The sequence below is a fragment of the Ursus americanus genome, chromosome 2, assembly GCF_024610735.1.
Source record: "Ursus americanus isolate L20-20 chromosome 2, mUrsAme1.1.p, whole genome shotgun sequence".
NCBI lineage: Eukaryota > Metazoa > Chordata > Mammalia > Carnivora > Ursidae > Ursus > Ursus americanus.
In genome coordinates this window covers 26114629-26140539 of record NC_142128.1, presented here as the reverse complement: position 1 = coordinate 26140539, position 25911 = coordinate 26114629, and the positions used below count along the sequence as shown (strand labels likewise).

At 44.1% G+C, this 25911-nt stretch overlaps 1 protein-coding gene across 1 annotated transcript in view; it reads left to right on the top strand.

Moving 5' to 3' along the window:
• TMC5 (transmembrane channel like 5) overlaps positions 1-20801 on the top strand; it is a 75560-nt gene extending 54759 nt beyond the window's left edge. The window contains exons 12-22 of the mRNA XM_045770914.2: positions 1777-1928; positions 4279-4357; positions 5773-5870; positions 7749-7844; positions 8205-8280; positions 8468-8601; positions 10775-10948; positions 12403-12481; positions 17431-17535; positions 18711-18753; positions 19662-20801. Of these exons, the coding sequence (XP_045626870.2) occupies positions 1777-1928; positions 4279-4357; positions 5773-5870; positions 7749-7844; positions 8205-8280; positions 8468-8601; positions 10775-10948; positions 12403-12481; positions 17431-17535; positions 18711-18753; positions 19662-19708 (1083 nt within the window). The 3' untranslated portion in view covers positions 19709-20801. The remainder of the gene's footprint in view (positions 1-1776; positions 1929-4278; positions 4358-5772; positions 5871-7748; positions 7845-8204; positions 8281-8467; positions 8602-10774; positions 10949-12402; positions 12482-17430; positions 17536-18710; positions 18754-19661) is intronic.
• The last annotated feature ends 5110 nt before the right edge of the window (positions 20802-25911 follow it).

Genomic DNA, 25911 nt, shown 5'->3' with positions numbered 1-25911 from the left:
CCTAATTCCTTTATCTGGCAAACTTCTCCTCTTACCACCACCACCCTCACTAGACTGAGTTGGATGTTCCTGACTCTGTAAGCTTTCCCTGTGTCCTTATCATGTGTAGTATTGAAAATACCTGTTTATACATCTGTCTGGTAGCTGGGCTTCAGGCCCAATACATCATACAAAGGAGGTGCTCAATCAAATGGGTGAATAAGTAAAGGAGAAGCCAGCAAGAAAATGGATGTGGGATTATATAAACCTGAGGGTTTGCCATTAACCATATTAAGGAGTGCCCTGAAAGAGGGGAAAATGAGTCTCAATGCTTAAGGGCTTGGCAATGCCTACCTAGGGTGGAAACTGTGACCAGGCAATTATAGGCATAAAGAAAACTTCTGAGTTTCTTCTTCACCTGGAAGCTTTTTCTTTACACCCACTTGAAGTGAAGGAGGGCAGCTAAGGAGGTGAGGAGGCAGAAGTGGAGTCATTCCTATTGTTCGAACATCTGCTCTATGCCAGGCAGGAACAACCCTTTGTACTGCTCCAGGGATCATATTCATTGGCAAATACAGTTTTCTGTGAGTGATGTCCTACCTGTGTTATTTAGGGGCCAGACCTTGCCTTATTTGGTCTCATTCAATTCTTTTTTTTTTTTTTTTAAGATTTATTTATTTGAGAGAGAGAGTGGAGGGAAGGGCAGAGGGAGAGAGAATCTGAAGCAGACTCCCCATTGAGCATGGAGCCCCATGTGGGGCTCCATCCTATGACCCTGAGATCATGACCTGAGCCAACCTAAAGAGTCAGACACTTAACCAACTGAGCCATCCAGGTGCCCCTGGTCTCATTTAATTCTTGAAATGACTCTGTGGGTTACACGATTATCTCCTCATTATACAGACAGGGAAAAGAGACTTAGAGAAGCTATGCATTTGGCTCCAGACCTTGCAGCTTATAAGCGTGGGGAGGGGGCCGTATTTGGACCCGGCTTACCCTGGCTACAAAAATACTGCAGAAGTTCAAGTGGGGCTTTCAAAACCATCCAGAGGTAAAGGGAGGCAGGTTCAGGCCTGGGGGTGGGGAAGGGGGTAGTGGGAGACAGAAGAAAAATCCACTGGAATCCCTTACTCCAAGGATGCCTGGCAGAGGGACACCCTAGACCCCACCCTGAACCAAATGCTTGGGTGTCGCATTCACATGAAGAAAGGGGTGCCTCTCTGGACTTCATACAAAGGTATAACGTGGGCTGGTGGAGGCCTCCCTTCCCCCTAATTCAGCACCCAAGGACAGCGAAGCCTGGTGAAAATGAACAGGGCCACACAGGAGAGGGGAGGAAAAATTCTACAGTGATCGATACCCACGTGCTATAACTTCACCAGATTTAAGGGTTTGCTCCGAAAGCCAGGGAGCGCCTTCTCATCACCCCAGACCTCTTTCTGAAGTTAGTAAAGTCACAGAATGGCTGTTTACATTCAGGCCCCTAAGACACATCGACCGGGTTCAAATCTGCCACTTCCTAGTTGGGTGACCCTGGGCAAGCATTTTTGCTTCTCTGAGCCTCAGTTTGCCAATCAGATAAGTCTGTTCGTAGTCACCTGCTGGGCTGTCGTGAGGATTACCCGCAGTCATGTGGGTGATGCTTGGCTCAGGGTAAGTGCTCAAGAACTGGTAGCCTGCTAGCTAACCCCAGAGGAGCTATTCCTGGCATTTTCCCATCGTGGGCAGTCTTCTGTGGAAGGCCGAGGAGTTCAGTGCACACTTGGCATCTCAGTTCTTTCCCTTCACCCCCTACAGTTCCTGAAGAACCACAAGGACCCTGGGGCAGTGCTGTTACTGCCTTTCCTTGTGTCCTGCATCAACCTGGCTGTGCCACGCCTCTACTCCATGTTCAGGCTGGTGGAGCGGTATGAGATGCCACGGCACGAAGTCTATACCCTCCTGATCCGGTAGGTGTGTCTGCCTCGTCCAACACCAGCCTCCATTTGCACAGAGGGCAATGAGGTGGGAGCTAGAAAGGGTTAGGCTCCAGTACCAAAGTGCTGTTTTCCAGAAAGAATTCCAAGAATAAAGTGTGTTTGTGTGTTGTGGGTTCATAGCAAGAAAATCCAAAAAGCACTCAGAAAATACAGTGAAGTCCATCTGCTCAAAGTAAGGGCTTATCTTTGCCAATTGTGATCAGCCTGAGGATTAAGATAGGTCTCAGTTATGAGATGTACAGATGTGTATGTTGTAGACTGCAAAATGTTCCCGGCTGAGGAGTTGTGTGGGGACTGAAATTTATCCAGTGTTCCCATTAGTCAAGCTATGAGCCTTGGTTGCCCCTGCCTCAGCTGGGAGAAAGAGGGGAATTTTTGTAATTCAGACACCCATTTGGAGGTAGAGGGGGTGCTTTTGGCAAATCATTGGCTGGGAGGGTATGCCTTTTTGTGTTAGAGGTAACCCCAGGGTTTTGATAAACAAAGCATAAAATTACCCAAATTTTGTCCTTATTCCTTCTTCTGACTAGTGCCCTGACTAGTTTCTGGTTATGGTGGTGTTTATAACAATAGGTCTGTACAATGCAAATTGGGTTTCTTTACTGATCAATTCCAGAGCCCTTACTTTCCATGGCCTCTGAGATCTGACTCCTGACCAGCTCTCCAACCTCATTTGAAGAATTTGGATGGAGGGGTGGTAGACCTGTATGCTCAGTGGGCCATATTTTTAAAAAGATTCTATTGATTTATTTGACAGAGAGCACAAGCAGGGGGAGCAGGAGAGGGAGCAGCTCAGCAGGGAGCCTGATGTGGGGCTTGATCCCAAGACCATGGGATCATGACCTGAGGTGAAAGCAGTGGCTTGACCAACTGAGCCACCCAGGCGCCCCTCAGTGGGCCATTTTGAAACAATCACTTTGCTTTTTGTGTTTTTCCTGATCACTAAAGAGGTTAATTGTCTTTTCATAGCCATCAGCCATTTGTACTGCTTCACAAAATATTCAAAATATTCAAAGTCTTCTCTGCGTGAAGAGAAAATGGGAAAGTTCAGAAATAGAAAATTCTTTTCGATCTAAGATGAGCTTTTCTCAGCTTAGATGGGTGTTTTCAAGTTTAACGTGGAGCTACCCTGCAATAAAAGTACACTAACGCATTAATCCAGGAGATATTGAGGGTTTGCTGCAAGTTAGGTATGGGCAAGAGATTGGGGATCTGGCATGGAAAAAGACAGATCCAGTTCCCTTCCTTCATGGAAGGTATTGTCTAACACTACTGTTCTCAATCTTCAGCGTACAACAGAATTACCTGAAGGGATTGCTTGGCCCCGTCCCCAGAGTTTCTGATTCAGTAGATCTGGGGTGGGGCCTGAAAATTTGCCTTTCTAGCAAATTTACAGATGAGGCCGATGCTACTGGGTTGGAGGACACACTTTAAGAACCACTAGTTTATTGGCACACAATTCTTGGCACACCAATGCTGAAGCCCTATTAAAACCAGCAGGTGTTGATTTACGGCAAAATGATTGGGTGTAAGAGCTCAGGCTATTAGAGCAGATGATCCTCAGTTTCAATCTTTGTCATGCCCCTCGCAAGCTGTGTGACGTTGGACAAATTGTTTCAATTGTTTCACCTTTGAGCTTCAGCTTCTTCATCAGTAAGAGGGACATAAAATGCTATCTACCTGGTGATAGAGTTATAAGGATTAAGAGTTATAAAGTTGTAAACATTGAGTTGTAAAGATTAAGGTGATTCAGTAAAGTTCTTAACACAGCGTACTGTCCATGTCAGCACCCAGTGAATAGTATGTATGTTTACTGTTTTTACGATCAATGACAAGTGAAATCAGATAGTTTGGAGATACACCAAAAGAGGGTATATCAGTTGATATAAATTAGGTCATGCTGCAGTAACAAACATCCCCTCTCTTCTCAGTCTCAATGGCTTAGAACACAAAGATTTATTTCTTGCCCATACGCTATGTCCTTTGTGGATGGTAGGGGGTTTTGCTCATGTCATTCGTGCAGGGGTCCCGGCTGAGAGCAGCAACCATCTCAAATATTGCTGATGGCCATTCCAGAGGGAAGACAGTGAGTTCTAGAGAGTCTCATTGGCATTTAAATGCTCCAGCCTAGAAGTGACACAAAGTGACACACCTCACTTCTGCTCACAACTCATTTGCCAGAACTAGCCCTATGGCCCCACGCAAACCACAGGGGAGCAGAAATTTCAGTCCTACCATGTGACCAAAAGGAAATATTTGCAAACAGTTCTAATAATTGTCATGGAAGGTAATAATAGTTGTTTTCTCTTCTGCTACTTAGAAACATCTTTCTGAAAATATCAATCATTGGAATTCTTTGCTACTATTGGCTCAACATTGTGGCCCAGGCTGGTGAAGAGGTAAGATTTCTATGCTGTTCTGCCTTGAGTTTGGTTTCTTAACCTTTGACCACCAGGGAGGAAGTGAGTTTCTCTGGTTTCTCAGAGTTTCTACTCATGATCTTAGAGTAGATATCATATTATCCTTCCATTCTTCCATCTGTCCATTTATCCTTCCTTCCTTCCTTCCTTCCTTCCTTCCTTCCTTCCTTCCTTCCTTCCTTCCTTCCTTCCTTCCATCCATCCATCCATCCATCCATCCTTGGGCTGTGCACTCAAAACCTCCCTCTCCTTGTTCAGCCAAATCTAAAAGCTCCCAGTCCATCAGCTCATAGCAGTGACTTCCTGCAGAGGTAATTGACCACCAGTTTCATGAACTGACTAATTCAGCCTTCCAATTTGTGTTAGCCTGCCAAACTCCTAGGCCTGCCCCTCCCTTTCTTTCTTTCTTTCTTTCTTTCTTTCTTTCTTTCTTTCTTTCTTTCTTCCTTCCTTCCTTCCTTCCTTCCTTCCTTCCTTCCTTCCTTCCTTCCTTCCTTTCTTTCTTTCTTCTTCTTTCTTTCTTTCTTTCTTTCTTTCTTTCTTTCTTTCTTTCTTTCTTTCCTTTTTTTAAGATTTCATTTATTTATTTGAAAGAGAGAGAGAGCACAAGAAGCGGGAGCGACAGGCAGAGGCAGAAATAGGCTCCCGCTGAGCAGGGAGCCCAATGTGGGGCTCAATCCCAGGACCCTGGGATCATGACCTGAGCCAAAGGTAGACGCTTAACTGACTGAGCCACCCGGGCACCCCCTTAGGCCACTTTCTTAATCAAGCATTATTAATAGATTTTCATAAGGTTAATAAAAAGAGTGAAGACATTATTGCCATTGATGCCTTCTACTCTCCCTGGCTGAGAAATGGGATCCAGAGAGCATAGGCCAGGGATGAAAAGTTTTAAGAGGAGAGAGAGTGAGAAGGGAAAGCTTGGGGTACATGTGGGGGACCAGACTTACTGAAGGGGCACAGAAAGGGAATCAACACCCTTGAAAACAAACTCAACAAACTAATGGTGCATCTCTGCCCAGAGTGGGTCTGCTTTTCTGGGTACACAAGGATTTGGTCAAACTGAGCTACTAGCCATGTCCTAATGAGTGCAGGATGCCAGGAATGGATGGGAACTGAGTGGGAAGCAACAGCCCCTTCCCATCTCCTGATTCTTTTTTTTTTTTTTTTAAAGATTTTATTTATTTATTTATTTGACAGAGAGAGAGAGACAGCCAGCGAGAGAGGGAATACAAGCAGGGGGAGTGGGCGAGGAAGAAGCAGGCTTCCAGCGGAGAAGCCTGATGTGGGGCTTGATCCCATAATGCCGGGATCACGCCCTGAGCCGAAGGCAGATGCTTAACAACTGCACCACCCAGGCGCCCCCCATCTCCTGATTTTTGTTTGCCTTTCAGTGTTGGGAAACCCTCATTGGCCAGGAAATCTATCGACTCCTTCTGATGGATTTTGTGTTCTCTTTAGCTGATTCCTTCCTGGGCGAGTTCCTGAGGAGGTAAATATTTGTCAGCCTTGAGTAATTAATGCCTGATGTTGGAACCAGAGCCCTAGTCTTGGCTGAGCAGAAAGTATGGGTATCCTTTATACTTACATGCCTAGTACATAAGTGTCTCTTATATACTTCCACATGCACTGTTACAAGTCTGCCTTTTGTTCTTTGGGATACTGCATTCTTCTGAATTAACCGATATTTCACTTTTATCTGACAGTCCTGTGGTCCAGGTCCTGAACATTTGGTTCAGCTAGACCTTTACAACCTTTTCTTGAAAAAAAAAAAAGTGCTAGAAATAAAACACAGAAACTGAAAGTCATTTGAGTTTCCACCATAGATAATTTTAATTCTAGTGTATATCCTTCCAGATTTTTCTGTGCACAAACTGCTTTGTGTATGTGTCTGTTTTATATAATTTCAAAGACAAAAATGGGGTCACACTGCAAATCATTGTGGTGTTTGCTCTTATTAATCTTATCACTCAGCTGTGGCATCTTTCCCAGAGAGTACATCTCAATTTATGTCATGATTCATTTAATTGAATTTGATTAATGTGCTGTTATTTTAGGGGCCAGGTATGCAGAATTGAGGCAGTATTATCACTGGTCCATATATAGTCCTCTTTTATTGATTGGTTCATTTATTTGTTAATAATATGCCGGGCATCTCATTCCTTATAGACACTTACATGTTTCTTCTGCAAGCTGCCCCCGTGATAGGATGACATAACATAAAGATTCTTTCCTCAGTGGGTACGTTGCATGCCCAATCTCCTCATTCAGTCTGTCCAAGCTCGCTTTTATTACAGCCTCTGTCCAGGGTCTGGACGTAAAGGTGAGGAGGTTTTTTTGTTTTGTTTTGTTTTGTTTTGTTTTGTTTTATGGCAGTTTCTTTCTTTCTTTTTTTTTTTTTTAAAGATTTTATTTATTTATTCGACAGAGATAGAGACAGCCAGCGAGAGAGGGAACACAAGCAGGGGGAGTGGGAGATGAAGAAGCAGGCTCATAGCAGAGGAGCCCGATGTGGGACTCCATCTCAGAACGCTGGGATCACGCCCTGAGCTGAAGGCAGACGCTTAACCGCTGTGCCACCCAGGCGCCCCTCTTTTTTTTTTTTTTTTTTTTTTTAAACGAGCATCCTCTCTGTATGAAGAATTCAAACTGGTCTCAAGTTTCCTCAGAATAAATGGAGACCTTGGCTTCCTCTTGTGGATTTAGAAAATGGGCAAACACTATTAATCCAATAGCAGTGATCAAAACTGGAAAAATATTCAGTTTATTTGGGTTAGGAGGTGCTGAATTTATCTGGTCCCTATGAAAATGGTTGAACAAGCAAAGAGTGGTATAAATAAGATAGTAGGATAATTTTAATAATGATCTCATTTGAATAATATCTATTGTTAGCTTATAATTAACTATTTAAATAGCAGGTGGGATAACTTAAATAAAGTTCTCTAGAATTTTTCTTTTTTTTTTTTAGAGCGGACGAAGGGGCAGAGGGAGAGGGAGAGAGAGAATTTTAGACAGGATCCGTGCCCAGCAGGGAGCCCAATGCAGGGCTCGATCTGACAACCCTGATGTTATTACCTGAGCCGAAATCAAGAGTCAGATGCTTAACCTGAGCCACCCAGGCACCCCTCTAGAATCATTTTAAACCTCTTCGGCCGTACCTCTATTTGAATGCATTGTATTGAGTCAATTTTCCCTCAATTCCTTCAATTATTTCTTTGGAAATATGCTTATACTTGGAACTTTTCAAACATTAGCAAGGAAACTTATGACTTTATTTCAAACTGATAAGGCTCTCCTTTGTTGATTGTGGGGAATCTTTTGAAGGCGAGAGTTGATGATTTGGAGACTAAACTCAGTGACGTTTTCACAGACTCATTGGAATGCAGTTTATGACAAGTCTTGGCTTACAGGAGTTTGACATTGCCAGGAATGTCTTGGAACTGATCTATGCACAAACTCTGGTGTGGTAAGTTTTGAAAATCTTCAGACTGACTCAGAAATATTTTGTAAGTGGGGATGTTGTGGCTATTGTTACCCTTATGAGCACTTTATAAATAACTGTAATAGGACACTAGTCAGATAGCATTAGGGCCCACCCTAGTGACCTCATTTTACCTTGATTACCTCTTTAAAGGCCTTACCTCCAAATATCTCCAAATATAATCTCATTCCAAGGTACTAGGGGTTAGGACTCCAACATATGCTTTTAGAGAAACACAGTTCAGCCCATAACACCCTCTTTCTCTTCCCTCCACACCCTGTATCTGCCCCCACTCCCCACTGTGTGTGTCTCCCCCTGACCTCTAACACTCCTTCTCCCTCATAGGATTGGAACCTTCTTCTGCCCTCTGCTGCCTTTTATCCAAATGATTACTCTTTTCATCATGTTTTATGTCAAAAATGTGAGTCAGTCTGAAGTTGGAATCAATTAGTTTCTCTCAGTCCCGTGTGACCCAGTGGTGGTCGGAATTGCATTGAGGGTGGTGGGGGTGGTGCTGGGAAGGGTATCAGGAAGCCAGTGCCTGGCTGGGGTCCCTCTGGCCTACTTCTCTGGCCACAGATGGGAGGTGGCTGTTTCTCTCTCTTCAGATCAGCCTGATGATGAATTTCCAGCCTCCAAGCAAAGCCTGGCGAGCCTCACAGATGATGACATTCTTCATCCTCTTGCTCTTTTTCCCATCCTTCACCGGGGTCCTGTGCACCCTGGCCATCACCATCTGGAGGTAGGAGGTAGTAGCCTCGTGGTGAGATCTTAGAGAAGGGGTGGGTGAGTGTTTTAACATGTTGGCTTTATTATTATTAAGTCATGGTGAGGCCAGTAGATCAAAAGGTGAATGCTGTTGAAAAGATGATTTGTTATTCTCAGACCCCAGTAGAAGTGGTGGTGGAGAGGTGGGAATACTGCACCACAGAGGGCCATGTGAGGAAGGCCCAGGATTGGTCAGGATGCAGAGGGAGTGAGGAGAAAATGTGAGCAAGAGCCTTTGTTGTGGTTTCCATGGGGAGGAAAGGGCAAGACAAGGTAGGCAGGTTTAGGATTGGCTAGTTGGAACAATTTCAGTGGGTTTTGAGGTATAGGGGCTGTCTGGAGTTGTCTGGTACCTGGCCCTGGGGTGATCAGGGCACGGGGATAGTGACCCTGAGGGTGGGATGTGACCCGGGAAGGGCCATCTCTCCAGGGGCAGTAAGGCCCCAGATGTCAAAACATCAGAGTGAGAAGACATGCTTAATGCATTGTTTAACCCAAGTTCCCTTGGAAATCAGCAGACACAACATCAAAGGGAGGGAATAGGTCTTAGTTTGGTCACCACCCATCAGGCGACCGGGCACAGCTTCCTCACTTCCTTGAAGAACTGCAACTTCCCAGAATGGGGACAGAACTCCAGCAAAATGAACCAAAATGCCCTGCTTGAGCTGGTTCCCTCCTAACTCTCCAACCTCACCCCACTTTGGCTCCACCTTCCTTCATCCTCACGGCTCTTGCTCCATGCTCGGGACCCTGTGAGCCTCTCCTGACACGGGGTGGAGTCCTCTGTTTGAAGTGTTCTCCCACTCCCTTTGCTTGGGGGCCTTCTGTCCACCCTCTGGTTCTCAGCTCAGAAGTCATCTTCGAGATGTGACCCTCTTGCTCCCTCATGCTCATCTACGTCAGTTCCTCCTCTTCTCTCTCTCAGGGCAGTTTCTTTTCATCGTTCATGGTCAGAAATGCCTTCATTTGAATCTTTGTTTAATCATTACTCATTAGTTGTTCATCTTTCTCTTTTTCCTCATAGTTTATTTATTTTTTAAAAAGATTTTATTTATTTGAGAGAGAGAGAGTGCATGCACAAGCAGGGGGAGGGGCAGAGGCAGAGAGAGAAGCAGGCTTCCCGCTGAGCAGGGAGCCTGATGCAGGACTCCATCCCAGGACCCTGGGATCATGACCTGAGCTAAAGGCAGATGCTTAACCAACTGAGCCACCCGGGTGTCCCTAGTTGTACATCTTTCTTACTAAAATGTGAACCCGAGGGGCGCCTGGGTAGCGCAGTCGTTAAGCGTCTGCCTTCGGCTCAGGGCATGATCCCGGTGTTCCGGGATCGAGTCCCACATCGGGCTCCTCCGCTGGGAGCCTGTTTCTTCCTCTCCCACTCCCCCTGCTGTGTTCCCTCTCTCACTGGCTGTCTCTCTGTCACATAAATAAATAAAATCTTTAAAAAAAAATGTGAACCCGAGAGGGCAGAGTCTATGTCTGTCTTGTTTATTATGGAGTCCCCACGGCTTAATATCTAGTACAGTGCCAGATACAGGTGCAGTAAACTTTTATTGAATGAATGAATGAATGAATGAATGAATGAATGAATAAAGGAGTTAACTTTTAGGACGTAAGCGGAACTGGAACCATCAGGAACTCAAGTGGCGTCAGGGCAGGCTCCTCTGTTTTATGATGTCTTTGCTTCTCTCTGTTCTCTCTCTTCCCAACCAGTTCCTAGTTTCCCTCTAGTTTCTGGTGGTTCTTAACAACTGACTACACATGGCCACCATTGCCCCAACTTCAGTTTCCACAGATCACAAGGTCCCCTCTTCATATTTCTTAGTTTGAGTTCCCCAGAAAAAGAATCCGATCACCCAGTTCATTTCTTCAAGTCAGTAATCCCACAGTTCACTGCCTTTGGATTGGCGACCAGTAGATGCAGTGAGAAGCCTGTCTGGAAACAGGTCCTCAGAGCACAGATCACGGGTACAAAACGCCCCAGCTGAGGCCGTGAGGGAGAGGGTTTCCTCTGGGAGGAGGGTATGCGTACAGCAGGCCAGAATTGCTGGTTCCAGATCCAGAGCCCAGAAAGGACGGTTTGATTCTAGGAAAAGCTATACCCGAATCTTAGGCTGGAGAGGTTTTACTGTCCCTTGTTTTACCAGGTTGCAACCTTCAGCTGACTGTGGCCCCTTCCGAGGTCTGCCCTTCTTCATTCACTCCATCTACGGCTGGATCGACACCCTGAGTAAAAGGCCCAGCTCCCTGTGGGTTGTTTGGATCTACCGAAACCTCATCGGAAGCGTGCATTTCTTTTTCATCCTCACCCTCATTGTGCTGTAAGTGGATCTCCTCCGGAACCTGGTGGGGGAAACACACTGGTAACTCTGCTGGTGGATAGTCTGGGGGAGGTTTGCCAGGAAAGCAAAGGGCTACAGTGTAGCTCAGTGTTCTAGATGCTCCTGACTTTGCCCTTGAATTTTTTAAAAAGTTACTTACTATCATCTTGTCCTACATTTTTCATTTTTGTTTTTTGTGTTTTTTGGGTTTGTTTTTTGTTTTTTGTTTTTGCCTGTTTTATGAAGAAAACAATACCTGCCGTCCCCCTCTTAAGAAATAACATGAAAACAAAATGAAAATCTGGATTTGAGCCTGCTTAGGAAAATTAAATGTGTGATTCTTTCTGAGAGTGTGATTACTTCGAAATGGGTTGGGCATTGTTGGCAGGTAGGATAACGTTCTTCCATTTTCAAATAAAAACGATCGATTTCTGACTTCTTGTGAAAAAACAGATCTGCCAAGATCAGGTTCATCTTCCTGTGTGAACAGTTGGTTTTACAGGTGGAAGTGATGAGACAGAGGCAGGCTGACTTGCAGAGATAGGTTCCAGGCTGCACAGCCTATGAGTAACACAGGGACTAGAACCTGGGTGTCCTCGCCCCTGGTCATGCCCTCCCTTCCCTCCACTGGGTTGCCACTGGCCTCTTTAAAACGCTTAGGCTTGTTGCATCATAATTCCGATTCACTGGGGAGCTTGTTAGAAATCCAGAATCTTGGGCCCTACCCCAGATTGTTTTTTGTGTTTTTTGGTTTTTTTTTTTGTTTTTTGTTTTTGCCTGTTTTATGAAGAAAACAATACCTGCCGTCCCCCCCCCAGACCTACAGAATCCCAGAATCTGCATTTTGACAAACTCCTAGGAAATTTGTATCACATTGAGGTTTGAATAACACTGTCCAGATTCACAAAATCTGGCTGCATGCGAGAATCATGTGTAATTTCTAAAAATACTGTTGTCTGGCCCTATGCCCAGAGAAGCTCAGTTAATTGATCCGAGAAGAGGCCATGGAATGAGTCTTTTTTCCATCTCTCATGTGATTCCGTGTGCAGCCAGGTTGAGAACCGTTGTGCGCTCTCTCTCTCTCTCTCTTTTAAAAATTTTTATTTACTTGAGAGAGAGAGAGAGCATGAGTTGGGGGGGGAGGGTCAGAGAGAGAAGGGAAAGCAGACTCCCCGCTGAGTAGGAAGCCCTACTTGGGGCTCAATTCCAGGACCCTGAGATCATGACCCGAGCTGAAGGCAGACGCGTAACTGACTGAGCTACCCAGGTGCCCCTAAAACCGTTGCTCTGATGTATTTAACCTGTAACTCACCCAGACACAACTTTTTAGGAACATTGTCGGGCCAAAATCCGCTTGCAAGCACATATCTCAGTTTCTTTGCACCTTTTTGGAATTTGGGGCCTGCAAAACATTGGCAAAAGTGTCTGTCATTCTTTCTTTTCTTCTCTTCTAGAATCATAACCTACCTTTACTGGCAGATCACAGAGGGAAGGAAGATTATGATCAGACTTCTCCATGAACAGATTATTAATGTAAGTTCCATTAGTCCCTCTGTTATCCTCCTCCCACTTTTTTGTAACATTTTATAATGAAAACTTCCAGACATACTCCAAAATAGTTCATTGAACCCACACCTGCCCACCACCCAGTGCCAGCTACCGTCAACATTTCTATACTCTTATTTATTATTATTATTATTGTTGTTGTTGTTATTGTTATTTTTTAGTGTTCATTGATTCATTAGTTATGTATAACACCTAGTGCGCATCATGTCTGGATTATTTTAAAGCAAATCTTAGGGGCGCCTGGGTGGCTCAGCCGTTAAGCATTTGCCTTCGGCTCAGGTCATGATCCCAGCGTTCTGGGATCGAGCCCCGCATCAGGCTCCCTGCTTAGCGGGAAGCCTGCTTCTTCCTTTCCCACTCCACTCCCTCTGCTTGTGTTCCCTCTCTTGCTGCCTCCCTCTCTGTCAAATAAATAAATAAAATCTAAAAAAAAAAAAAAAAAGAACAGATCAAAAAAATAAATAAAGCAAATCTTAGACTTAATAATTTTTTCTATAAAAAATTTCTATGTGCCTAAGAGAAACAGACTTTTTTTTTTAAAAAAAGATTTTATTTACTTATTTGAGAGAGAGAGAGAGACAGAGATAGCGAGAGAGAGCACAAGCCTGGAGAAGAGGGAGAAGCAGGCTCCCTGCTAAGCAGGGAGCCCGATGGAGAAACAGACTTTTAAAAAACATAACCACAATACCATCGTCATGCCTAAAAGAAAGTATAATAATTCCTTACTATCATCTCATTTGCAATCAATGGTCAAATTTTCTGGACCATCCTTTTTTTTTTTTTTTTTTTTAAAGATTTTATTTATTCATTTGAAAGAGAAACAGAGAGAGCACAAGCAGGGGGAGAGGCAGAGGGAGAGGAAGAAGACTCCCGGATGAGCTGGAAGCCCGACTTGGGGCTTGATCCTAGAACTGGAGATCATGACCCAAGCCAAAGGCAGAGGCTTAACCATCTGAGCCACCTAGGTGCCCCTATGAAGTGTCATTTACAGTAGGGTTGTTCAAATCAGGGTCTGAGAAAGTGCCACAGGTTGCATTTGGTTGATATGTCTCTTGTTTCTTTTCATCTATAATCGTTCACCCCTCCTCTCTTGCCATTTATTGTTGAAGAAACCAGATCATTTGTCTTGTGGTAGTTCTTACATTCTGGATATATCTGATTTGCAACTTTGCCGTGGTGCTTACCATGTTTCTTTTTTCTTTTAATTTCCCATACCCTGGTGGTGAGATTTGAAAACCTGATTAAATCCGGATTCAGTGTTTTATCCAGGATACTTCATAGATGATGCCACGCACTTCTTACGGCATCACCTCGAGACATAAAATATGCAGTTGTCTATTTTTGTGTGATGTTTAAAGTAATCGGTGGGTCCATGCTTTGTTGGCCTGACCCATCCATGATAAGCCTCTCATCCACCTTGCACCTGATGGATTTTGCAGCCTTTGATGAATATTGCCTAGAAGACCCACTGATGCCGTAGAGATGACAAAATAGTGGTACTCTACTCTGGAAATTCTTCTGCATTGAGTAGCTAGAATTCTTCTATGAAAAAAGGAATTTTTGTTCATCAACTATTTGATTACCTTGTAATACAATTTACAGAGGAAAGGCAATGCAGATGCCTGATTTTTTCCCCTTTATTTACGAGTTTTTGAAATGATGGGTTGGTACCCTAGGGTATTATGTTCCTAGGGCCTGCCATAGCAAATAACCACAAACTTGGTGGCTTAAGATAACAGAAGTTTATCCTCTCACAGTTCTGGACACCAGAAGTCCAAGATCAAGGTGTCAGCAGGGTTGGTGCCTTCCGGAGCTCTGAGAGAGAATCTGTTCCATGCCTCTCCTAGCTTCTTCTGGGGGCCTGTGGCTAACCTGCCTGTTTCTTGGCTCAGGGCTTCCTAACAGCTGTCTCTGCCTCCATCTTTGTAAGTTCTTTTTTCCCGTGTGTCTGTTTCTCCTTCTCTTCTAGGGACTTGCCATTGAATTTAGGGTTCATCCTCATCCAGAAGGGTCTTATCCCAGAATCTTTAATTACGTCTGCAAAGACCTCATTTCCAAACAAGGCCACATTCGCAGGTACTGGGGTTAGGATAAATTAGACATATCTTTTTAAAAGGGAGATACTATTCGACCCACTACGCCTACCAACCTCCGAATGTGGCCAGTGAGGATTTTTAAATTATCCTTATGGATTCATAGATTTAAGTATACTTGGACATCTTTCTATTATAATAATTTGTTTATGCTTAAATAGTCTCATCCTTTGCTAGTGGAAATCCTTTTGGATTAGCTACCGGGCTCTTTTGACATGACCCCAGAAGTCTTTTTTTTTTTTTTAATATTTAATTTATTTGACAGAGAGAGAGAGAGCACAAGCAGGGGGAGCTGCAGACGGAGAGGGAGAAGCAAGCTCCCCACTGAGCAGGGAGGCCCACCCGGTCTCAGGACCCTGGGATCACGACCCAAGCCAAAGACAGCTGCTACCAGCTGAGCCAGCCAGGTGCCCCTTATGATACCAGAAGTCTTGGATAGCTTACTTGCTGTCTGGAAGGACATGATGTTCCAGGCTCTTTTTGTTCATTACCTGTCCCAGAACATCAGACATTTATTCAAGGAGTCCTGGTGAAATGGTATTTAGAGACCACAGTCTGGGAATAGGGATGCTCATTGCTACTGGGCTGGTTCCCTTTCCTTCTAAATACCAACAGAATTATGACATGAACACTTACATCTCAGAACATGGGAAAGAAGCAGGATTCCCCAGGGTTCTATCTGCTTGAATCTTTGGGTTTCAGATCACTTAGGTTGGCCCTTTATATGATGTAAAGAAAGGGCATGGATTAATTATGTTCATTCTCCTGCCTGTCCCCACAAGCATCGCCTGTATTTTTCTGATGCAGCACTTTGAATGTCTTGGGCAAGTCTTAAGAAGATCTTAACAGGGGAGGGATTTGCTTTTAAAACCTTCTGTTGTAAGAGCAGTACCAAGTAAACTGGGGAGGAATTTAGATGGCATCATTTCAGGGAGGCACCAAAAGCATCATCGCAGGCCTGCTTGCTTGGAAGTCTTGCCCAGAGGATGGACCACAAAGACAGGCTTGTTGTCTCCAGAAGAACCCAGACTAAGAGGCTCGGGATAGGCTCAGAAGCAATCCTTCTCAAAATACGATCACCTACATTAGAAACTCTTGGATGCTGATTAAAAATGCAAATTCCTATTCCCCTCATCTCCTCCAGCCAGTAATGGCAACAGATAGCATTTGTTGAGCACTTACATGATGCCTGGCATATGCTAAATAATGAACAAAAATTCTCATTTAATTTTTATTATTCTCTATGGGGCATATAGATCTTTAATCCCTATTTTAAAATTAAGGAAACTAAGGCTTGCTTAGTGAAGCGACCTGCACAAAGTCACAGGGCTAGTAAATGGTGGGATTTGAACTGGGCAGTTCCAAAGTTTGTACTCTTAACTACAATGCAGCTTTGCCTCCCTGAGTCAAGATCTTTTGGATAAATCCTAGGAGTTTGCATTTTTGCAAGCTCTCCAGGTAATTCTAATTGGCACTAGAGTATGGAAACAGCTGCTAGAGACCAGCAATTTCCAAACAAGTTGACTATATCCAAGGGGACTTGTTTAAAATGCCAATTCCCAAGGACAGCTCTTCCTTGCAGAATTCCAGTGAATAAATCTAGAAGGAATGAGGGAAATAGAAAATTATTATGAGGGGTGCTTGGGTGGCTCAGTTGTTGGGCATCTGCCTTCGGCTCAGGTTGTGATCCCGGGGTCCTGGGATCGAGCCCTACACTGGGCTCCTTGCTCAGCGGAGAGCCTGCTTCTCCCCCTCCCCCTGCTTGTGCTCTCTCTCTCTGTCAAATAAATAAATAAAACCTTTAAGAAAAAAGAAAATCATTATGAAGCAAATACCACAGCAATAACTGTTGGATGCTACATGATAATAGTAATTGTTAGATGCTCAAATTTGTGGGTGAAAGTTTAAGGAGAAACAAGGGCACGGGAAATGGGATTGATCTAGACTGGCCAGACCATTCATAGTGCTTGCTAGCCCACTTCAACACTGGTGGAATATTCCATGCTCCCATCTGCAGCAGCTTCACAGGTACGTGATTCATGCTTCTGGGGAAGATATCCCCCTTCCTTTGTTTCCCTTCCCAATCTGAGAATTCTTTATCTGGGTCTACTCCACTGATGCTAGTAACTTTGACAAGTGAAATATGTTTGATGTCCCTAGATGCAGAGCTGTAAGCTTTGACATTCTCAGTGGGAGGACAGGGCAGCAATGCTGGGTGCCCAGATGGGTTCTGAGATGCAGGGCATGCCAAGAAGGGGGCTACTCTACCCCATTTGTCCTGGGCCTTCAGACAGTGGCATTTAAGTTGCTTTCAGCAGCAAGGTAGAGAGGCTGCTACTCGAGCCTGCTAGAAGAATTGCTTGAGAAGAGAATGTTACAATTCAGGGCGGCTATGGGGGATAATTTGGCTTTGCTGTGAAACGTTTCTTCTCTTTCATTAAGAGAAAATATGGTGGGGGCACTTGGGTAGCCCAGTCAGTTAAGCCTCCGACTCTTGGTTTCAGCTCAAGTCATAATCTCAGGGTCATGAGATCAAGCCCTACGTTGGGCTCTGCTCAGTGCAGAGTCTGCTTAAGACTCTCTCTCCCTCTGCTCTCCCCCACTCCCGGCCCTCAAATAAATAAATAAATAAATAAATAAATAAATAAATAAATAAATATTTAAAGAGAGAGAGAGAGAGAGAGAAACATGGCGGCAGTTTCTATCCTGTGTCTGGGACTCTACCTGCCTAAAAAAAAAATCAACCTTCTTTCCATTATTTGCTTCTCGACCTCACAGCATCCTCCATGTTTTTGTTCTTGTTTTTGTTTTCCTTCTTGGCAGGAAGGCAAAGATAAAATGTTCCTGATAGAAAAGTTGACCAAGCTGCAGGATGCGGAGAAGAGAGGAAACACCAGCTCATTCACACTAGAAAGGAGAGATGTGGAGGTGAGACTGGAGGTCGCCTTGGGGTCCTCGTGACACAGACTTGCCTCCTTGTGAAATGTGTGTCAGGAAACTAGAATAAGATAAGGGCACTTTACTTTCTATGTTTAAATATTTCTGTGTTTTTATTTAACGAATAATATTTATTCAACCCTTTCTATGCTGACCCTTGTTCTCAGTGCTGGGGTTATCACGGTGAAGGCCCTCATGGGGCGTGGATATATCTTTTGTATAATCCAGTCATCCAGAAGTACATCCCACTGAGAAGGAAAGTACCCTGAAATCTCACCCCACTGTGTTAATGGTTCAGCGTATACTCTTCCAGATCTTTTCCCCTAGGCATCTGCAAGTATACGTGTATCTATTAGCATTTTTGTTTATTAATTTATTAGAAAAGTGGGACTATACTATACACATAGTATCATAACCCCATCCCTCATCACTTAATACTATATTTCTGACATTGTTTCAGTCTGTACATAGTTGGACATTTGGGTTGTTTCCAAGTTTTTTTGTTTCTAAGACTAAAAGCAGTGTGTAAGGAAACATTTTTGTTTTAATTATTTTTATGTATTTTTGCCACAGGGCACGCACATGATAATGTTAATAGATATTATCATATCATACTCTTACGAAGATTTTACCAATTTCATGCTTACCAAGAGGGTGTAAGAGGTGTCTGAAACCCTGGTCTAAGTCCAAAGCCCTTGCTGGCCTCCTTGGTGTCCCGGAAAATATGGAGAAACAGTAAACCCACCTTAATTCAAATGCCACTCGTTTTCGGAAATTAGGATCTTGTCAGAAGAGACTGGCATGCCATTTGCTATCTGGGCAAATTAATACTGTCATCATGATGTAGATACAGGATCTAGAGGCCTGACTCTAATCCTATGCAGGCAGTGACCCTGTCTGTACCCTTACAGCCCCAGGCCGTAATATATTACCTGTCATATTGTAGATGCTCATTAAATGTCTGTGAAATGAATAAATTAATGGAATCACTTTCCCTAGAAGACCAAACAAAACATGTTTGCTTTGTCTGTGCCCGAGCCTTGGTTTTCATCTGTCACATCTTAACATTAAAATAGTGGGGGCTCACAAATCCCACCAACTGTGCAACAGGACCTGAGTCTACATTCTTTTCCAGTGATGAGGCCACCTGTTTTATTCCCTTTCAGCAACCAGGCCCTTTGCATGTCGGGGAACATGATGTTGCTCGTGGTGAGTAACCAAATTGGCACTGAAGGAGACCCAATGTAACCAAATGATATATCCCAAGATAGAGGGTCAGAACTGCTCATGCATCAGTTACTCTTTCAATGAAAAGAACCAACCCAGGGGCGCCTGGGTGGCTCAGTTGGTTAAGCATCTGTCTTCAGCTCAAGTCATGATCCCAGGGTCCAGGGATCGAGCCCCACATCGGGCTTTCTGCTCAACGGGGAGCCTGCTTCTCCCTCTCCCTTTGCCTGCCACTCTGCCTACTTGTGTTCTCTTTCTCTCTCTCTCAAACAAATAAATAAAATTAAAAAAAAAAAAAAAAAGAACCAACCCAAACTGGCTCTAGCAAAAATCCAAGAATAATTCTTGCTTGAGGCATGGCCAGAAGTTGAGAAAACAGAACCTGGTTTCTTTCTGTTCCTTTCTTTTCCATGTTAGCACCTTACTCGACTAGGCTCTTCCTTACAATTGCAAGATGCTTTTATCAGCCTCTTGTACCTTCTCAGATTCAAGTCTAGTGGGAACGAATGAGAGACCCAGAATTCTCAATGTGTGACTGGTGGTGTGTGCATCCATGAACCAATTGCTGTGGCCACAAAAATGGGATGATTTCATTGGCCAGATCGGAGATCTGTAGATAGAGCTGGGCCAAGCAGACCACAGGGACTGAGAATGGAGAAGGGTGGCTTCCCAAAGAAAATCAGGAGCTGAGGCCAGAGGGGAATGAATACAAACCCATCCATCTTTTTGGATAGCATTTACTGATGGCACCCAATGATGGGGGTTCAAGGGGGAGAATTGCAGAAAGGCAGAAGGTGTGAGAAGCCATGGGATCTTGAATTTGGTCTTTCCCTTGGAGACATGAGGCCGCGTGCATCTGGGCTAACTTCTCTTTTCCCTGTCCAACCTAGACCTGCGATTTAGGCGATCAGTTCAAGAAGAGAATCCAAAGGCGTGATGTTTATTGCGGCAGCCAGACACCAATCAAATGAAAAGACAAAGATGGAACAGCTTCTTCCATGACACCCTTGTCTTTCTGAGCTTCCCAGGAGGGAATTCAAGCCATGAGCCAGGACAGGAAACTGACCACAATGTATATATTGAAGCAAATTTGGCCATTCCCTGCTGGTTTTTTGTACCTGGATTTCTGATTTTCCAAGAAAAAATATTTGGGATTTTAAAATAAAGACTATTGTAACATTTAAACTGGTTCATAAAGACCTGGGAGAGATAACCTGGGAATTATGTATTCAGTCTTTAAGAGATGTGCATATGAATTATTGGTCCTTAGAAACTTCTCCTCCCAGACCCGGCAAAGGTTTGCAAACTGGTGCTCAGACAAATAGTCCAGCCTGAATAAAAATGGAATCCTCAATCAGGGATGTGAGGCCTCTGAATTGGGGAACCTATATTTGTTTGTGACTTTGAACTACAAATATCCCACCCCATGTTACCCAAAGGTGAATTACAATGAGAGGTCTTATCTATAAACTTTATTGCATATCGAGTATGAGTCTTTGGGGTTGACCTAGGGTTGGTGTGGGTGTGGACTGGGACTCTACCCCTGTGAGGTTGATACGTGAGTCAGCGTCAAAGTCTTTCGTTGAATCGAACATGAAACCCACGGTGAAGTGTGAAACATACAGATGTATGTATATGTGTGTGTGTGGAATGAATATATATGTATGTGTGTGTTTGTGTGTGTGTCTACACACACATATGTATATATAGCATTCTTTTAAACAAATTTTTATTTAGGTAATCTCTCCACCCATCGTGGGGCTTGAACTCTCAACCCTGAAATCAAGAGTGGCACACTCTTCCGACTGAGCCAGGCGGGTGCCCCAACATATAACATTCTTTTGCAGATTTGCCAAATGATTCGCAAGGCATGTGACTGGACTTAGAACTGAAGCAGAAAGGTGGAATTGACCAAATTACTTAGGGGAGAAGTCCCCTCTTGAGTCATCACTATCATGAAATGTAATTGGAACTGGATTTTGAAAACATTTAACGTGCGTTTGGAACACAAGCATCCAATCAATCCTCAGTCATGGATTCATGTTTTTGTTCACTTATTTGTTAACTCATTTCATCAACTAAATTTCATCAACTGAGTTAATTTTTTGGGTATTATCCCTGCTAGTGTTTGCTAGTAGTGTTTGTTCATTCAACAAATATGTGCCAAGTAGTGATGAACAAGATGGTGAGCAAGTCAGGACACTGTCTGTGCCCTCCTTTGCTTATTATCTAGCAGATTATTTTATTTTTTTAAAGACATTTATTTACTTGAGAGAGAGGGCAGAGAGGACGTGAGTGGGAGGGGAGAGGGCAGAAGGAAAGAGAAGCTGATTCCCCGCTGAGCAGGGAGCCCGACTCAGGACTTGATCCCAGGACCCTGGGATCATGACTTGAGCTGAAGGCAGACGCCCAACTGACTGAGCCACCCTGTGTCCCTAGCAGATTAATTTAGACAGGAAGTTAATAATTAAATACTAGCTAATTATAATTGTGATAGGTGCTGTGAAGGAGAAGTCCAGGGGGCAACGGGAGACTTGTCGGTGGGGTCAGTGAAGGCAGCCCACTGAACTGATGTCTGAAGTGATTTTTACCCCTCGGTGTCATCTTAATGCTGTTTCATGCTTCTTTGGCTTCTCCACTAAAATATGAACTCCCTCTGACAGTAGCATTTTTGCTTATTTACTGTATGCTAAGGGCTTGTATCTGGAATGCTTCTCCATTTGCCTCCATTGCTTATGTCAACTCCTGCTTCTCCTGGAAGTGTAAAGAAAGGAGAAACATCTAGTTTGTAGGTATCACACACATTTGGATGTGAGGATGCTTTTAAAACTTGGGCTTGAGGGGCCTCAGTTAGTTAAGCATCTCCCTTCAGCTCAGGTCATGATCCCAGGGTCCTGGGATTGGAGTCCCGCATTGAGGGCTCCCTGCTTGGTGGGGATCCTGCTTCTCCCTCTGCCTCTGCCCCTCCCCCCTGCTCATGCTCTCTCTCTCTCACTCTCTTTCTCACTTGCTCTGTACTCTCTCTCTCAAATCAATAAATAAAATCTTTAAAAAAGAAAATCCCCCTTGGGTTCGAGATAGGGAATGTATTGGCTTGCTAGGGCTGCCACAACCAAAGGCAGAGACAGGCTGGCTTAAACAACATTAATTTTCCACAGAAATGGAGGCGGGAAAGTCCAAGGTCCTGGTCCTTGTCAGTGTTCACAGTTTTGGTTTCCTTCTGATGCCTCCTTGGCTTGCAGATGGTCACCTCCTCACTGTGTCCTCACATCATCTTTCCTCTGCATATCCTTTTTTTGTTTTGTTTTTTGCGTGTACTTTTATGCGTCCAAATTCCTCTACTTATAAGGACATTGGGCAGATAGGATTAGGTCCCACCCTAATGGCCTTAATATAATTTATTCACCTAATTAAAGGCCATATATCCAAATATGGTTATATTTTGAGGTATTGGGGGGTTCAGAAAAACAGCATATGAATTTTGGGTCAATACAGTTCAGCTCTATAAGAGGGGTCAACTCTCCCAGTCCTCTCAGGGCCTCCCATTAGGTGTCAGGGTCCTCAGTAACTGGCTGCTCTCAGACTCACAGGGGCAGCTGACCGACAACAGCCAGGCCCAGGCCCCGGTCTAGACTGACTAAATCAGGCACCTGTACTTTTTCTTCAAAGCTCCCCAAATGGTTTCCGTGGAAAGCCAGGGCTGAGAACTAGTGAGCCAGGATCTAGAACACCTTATCCACGGTTTTACTTTTTGAAGTTTCAGTGACCCATGGTCAACGGCAGCCAAGAATCAGATGATTCTCCTTCTGACCAATGGTTAGGAGGTCAGTAGTGGCCCAATGCTACGTCACAGCACCTGTGTCCCTCACTTCGCCTCATCTCCTCACACAGGCATTTTATCACCTCGCCTCACGAGAAGAAGGGTGAGTACGGAACAATATTTTGAGAGCGCTTACATTCACGTAACTTGTATTACAGTGTATTGTTACTGTTGTTATTGTCTTACAGGGCCTGATTTCTAAATTAACCATAGGTGTGTGTGATAGGAAAACACATAGTATTAGCGGAACCTTATAAGGTTCGGTCCTATCCAGGGCTTCAGGCATCCGCCCAGGGGTAAGGGGGGACTGCTGTACTTCTTCCCAAACTTGCCTGACCATAAAAGCTACCTGAACATGCAATTAGGGAGCTCAGAATATCGCATTAGGGAGGGGCTCCTGGCTGGCACGGTCTGTTGGGTGTCCAACTCTTGGTTCTGACTCAAGTGGTGGTCTCGGGTTGGTGAGATTGAGCCCTGTGTTGGGCTCTGCGCTCAGCACGAGTCTGCCTAAGACTCTTTCTTCCTCTCCCTTTGCCCCTCACCCCCATCCTCCTCTTCCAACCCTTATTTTAATTAGTATAGAATGATAAAAGGAACCTATGCTTTCCAACAGTCACTTGAAAGCGGGATAATCCCTATAGTTTAAAGTATAAAAAAAGGTAGCCTCTTTTAAATTTCTGCAGGATCTGATCCTTTACGTAGCTGCCGTGAATGGCCCAGTTCATTTTAGAGGAAATGAGATGATTTTATTTGAAGTTAAATTACGAAAGGAGTGACTAAAATAGTATATGACTGACATGTTTTTATAGTCTTTGAATTGAGGACAGGTGGTAAGAAGTCAGCTCATTAATAGGAACTGTCTCACTATGGTAGCACTTCACAGACACCTCCCTAAATTCTCAAAGTTGGAACTTTTTCAGAGCATTTACATCTGTGATCAACCGTGAGATGGCCAGCTGAGAGGAGCTCAGGTGTGGAGCAGAGGGGCCCCTCTGGCTTGGCTCATGACTGCACCTGCCTGGTACAAGTAATGTCTTACACCTGTGTAGTACTTTGCCTACCTGAATCACCTGCGCTCTTGTTAAAAAGCAGATTCTGATTTGTGAGGTCAGGGGATGGGGCCTGAGAGTCTGTATTTCTATCTAGTGCTGTGGGTCTGAGCACCATGCCCTGAGTAGTTTGGTGTTAGAGCACCTCCACATTTTTAATTTTTATCTTCCTAACAATATTACACTTTTAACACATTTTTCAAATCACTTCCATTTTCCCCCTTCATTTGAGCCTCATAACATTATTGCTGTAAGACAGTCGGTGCAAATATGATCTCCATTTGACAGATGAAAAGTTAGGCACACACAGGTGAAGTTATTTGTCTAAGGTCTCAAAGCTAGTGGTAGAATTGAGGACTTTGGATTTTTCTCTGGCTAGTGGTTCTCAGACTTGAGCAAGTAGAACTGCTTGGAGGGCTTGTTGAAACAGACCCTGAGCGCTGTCCAGTTTCAGGTTCAGTAGTTCTGGGATGGGCCCTGAGAATCTGCATTTCTAACAAGTTACCCCTTAGGCAGATACTGAATAAATGTCTCAAAGGACAGTGTCTTTTGAGAACCATTGTGCCTCGCTGATCTCCAACCTCTGTATTACTTGGTAATACAGGTAATAGTCTGCTAATTAGGTTGTTAGATTTTGAGCATAATTTAGCTTGATAATGGAACATACCAGGTCATCAACCCTCAGTAGTTGTGATCAAGGAAATCAAACAACCTTGCACTATAGTAATCATCACTCCAAGCTAAAGATTTACATGGATGTTTGGAAAACTTCATTAATTCTCACCCTTATTTGTCCTCAAAGCTGTGGTATATTGTCCTGTTGAAACACTATTACCACTTTAGGAAATGGTAGGTACAATTTTATTTAGAAGTTTGCATCTAATAAAAATGGAGTATTTGTATCTTGGTGAAATTCTTGTCAAAAGAGGATTGCAGACACTATCTCCAAATGAGAAAATGAGTATTGTTGACTCAGTAGAGGATTTAAGCCTTTTGAGATAGTCTTTTCCCATTACCTGTCTGTGGCACCCCGAGGGCAGAGGAGCATGTGAATGAACAGCAGAGGGGGCAATTTTCATTTGTATTGACTTTCTTGGAAAGAATGCTATCTGTCTTGACTTCGGATAACCCCTTGATGCTGCTGAATCCTGAATCATTTATCTACAACTCCCACTGCACACTAGGTCTGCACCTCTAGTTTTCTTGAGGAGTTTCCGCTTGGCAATCGTAATTCGGTCCTTCAACAAACATTTATTGAGCATCTACTATGTGATGGGTACCGTAACAGGTGTTGGGAATGATTAAGTTGTTTCTCATTAGTGAGTCCTTGCTATGTGCTGGACACAGGATAGGCAGGGGTTTAGGGTGTGAGCTCTGCAATTATATCACCTGGACCAAATCCTTACGCTAGTACTGGTGTGTGACTTTGGGCAAGTTACTTAACCTCCCTGTGCTTTGGTCTCCTTCACTATAAAGTGGGATTGTGGGGCACCTGGGTGGTGAAGTCCCCTAAGCATCCGACTCTTGGTTTTGGCTCAGGTCATGATCATAAGGTGGTGAGATTGAGCGCCCCGTCCAGCTCTGTTGTCTGGCTCAGCACGGAGATGGCTGGAGATTCTCTCTCTCCCTCTGCGCAATCCCCCTTCCCTGTGCGCTCTCTCTCAAATAAATAAATCTTAAAAAAAAAAAAAATACAGTGGGATTGTGATGGTAGCAACCTCACAGTACTGTTGCAAACACATGGAAAGCATTTGAAAGTGTCTAGTACATGTTAGAGAGTCCATACGTTATTAATACCATTTACATGCCTTTACATGCACTAGGCCATTTAATCAGCCACCCCCTGGGGTGGTACCAATACTGCCCCTATTTTGGGCACCTGGGTGGCTCATTTGGTTAAGCGTCTGCCTTCTGCTCAGGTCATGATCCCAGGGTCCTGGGATTGAGCCCCACATCGGGCTCCCTGCTCAGCAGGGAGTCTGCTTCTCTCTGCCCCTCCCCCACTCATCCTCCCTCTCTCTCCCCCATAAAATCTTAAAAAATACTGCCCCTATTTTACAGATCAATTAACTTGCCCATGGTCATAGAGCTATTAAATCGCTAAACACAAAATGGTATTTAGTTTTTCCTGATCCCACATCCTGTTTTTAATCCCTATATTAAGCCTTCCAAGCGCTTAATAGTAGTACTAACACCTTTCTTTACCCGAATTCTGCATTCTTCAAGGACCCAACATCTTAGCACTGGATGTAAATCCTTCACTGAGCCCAA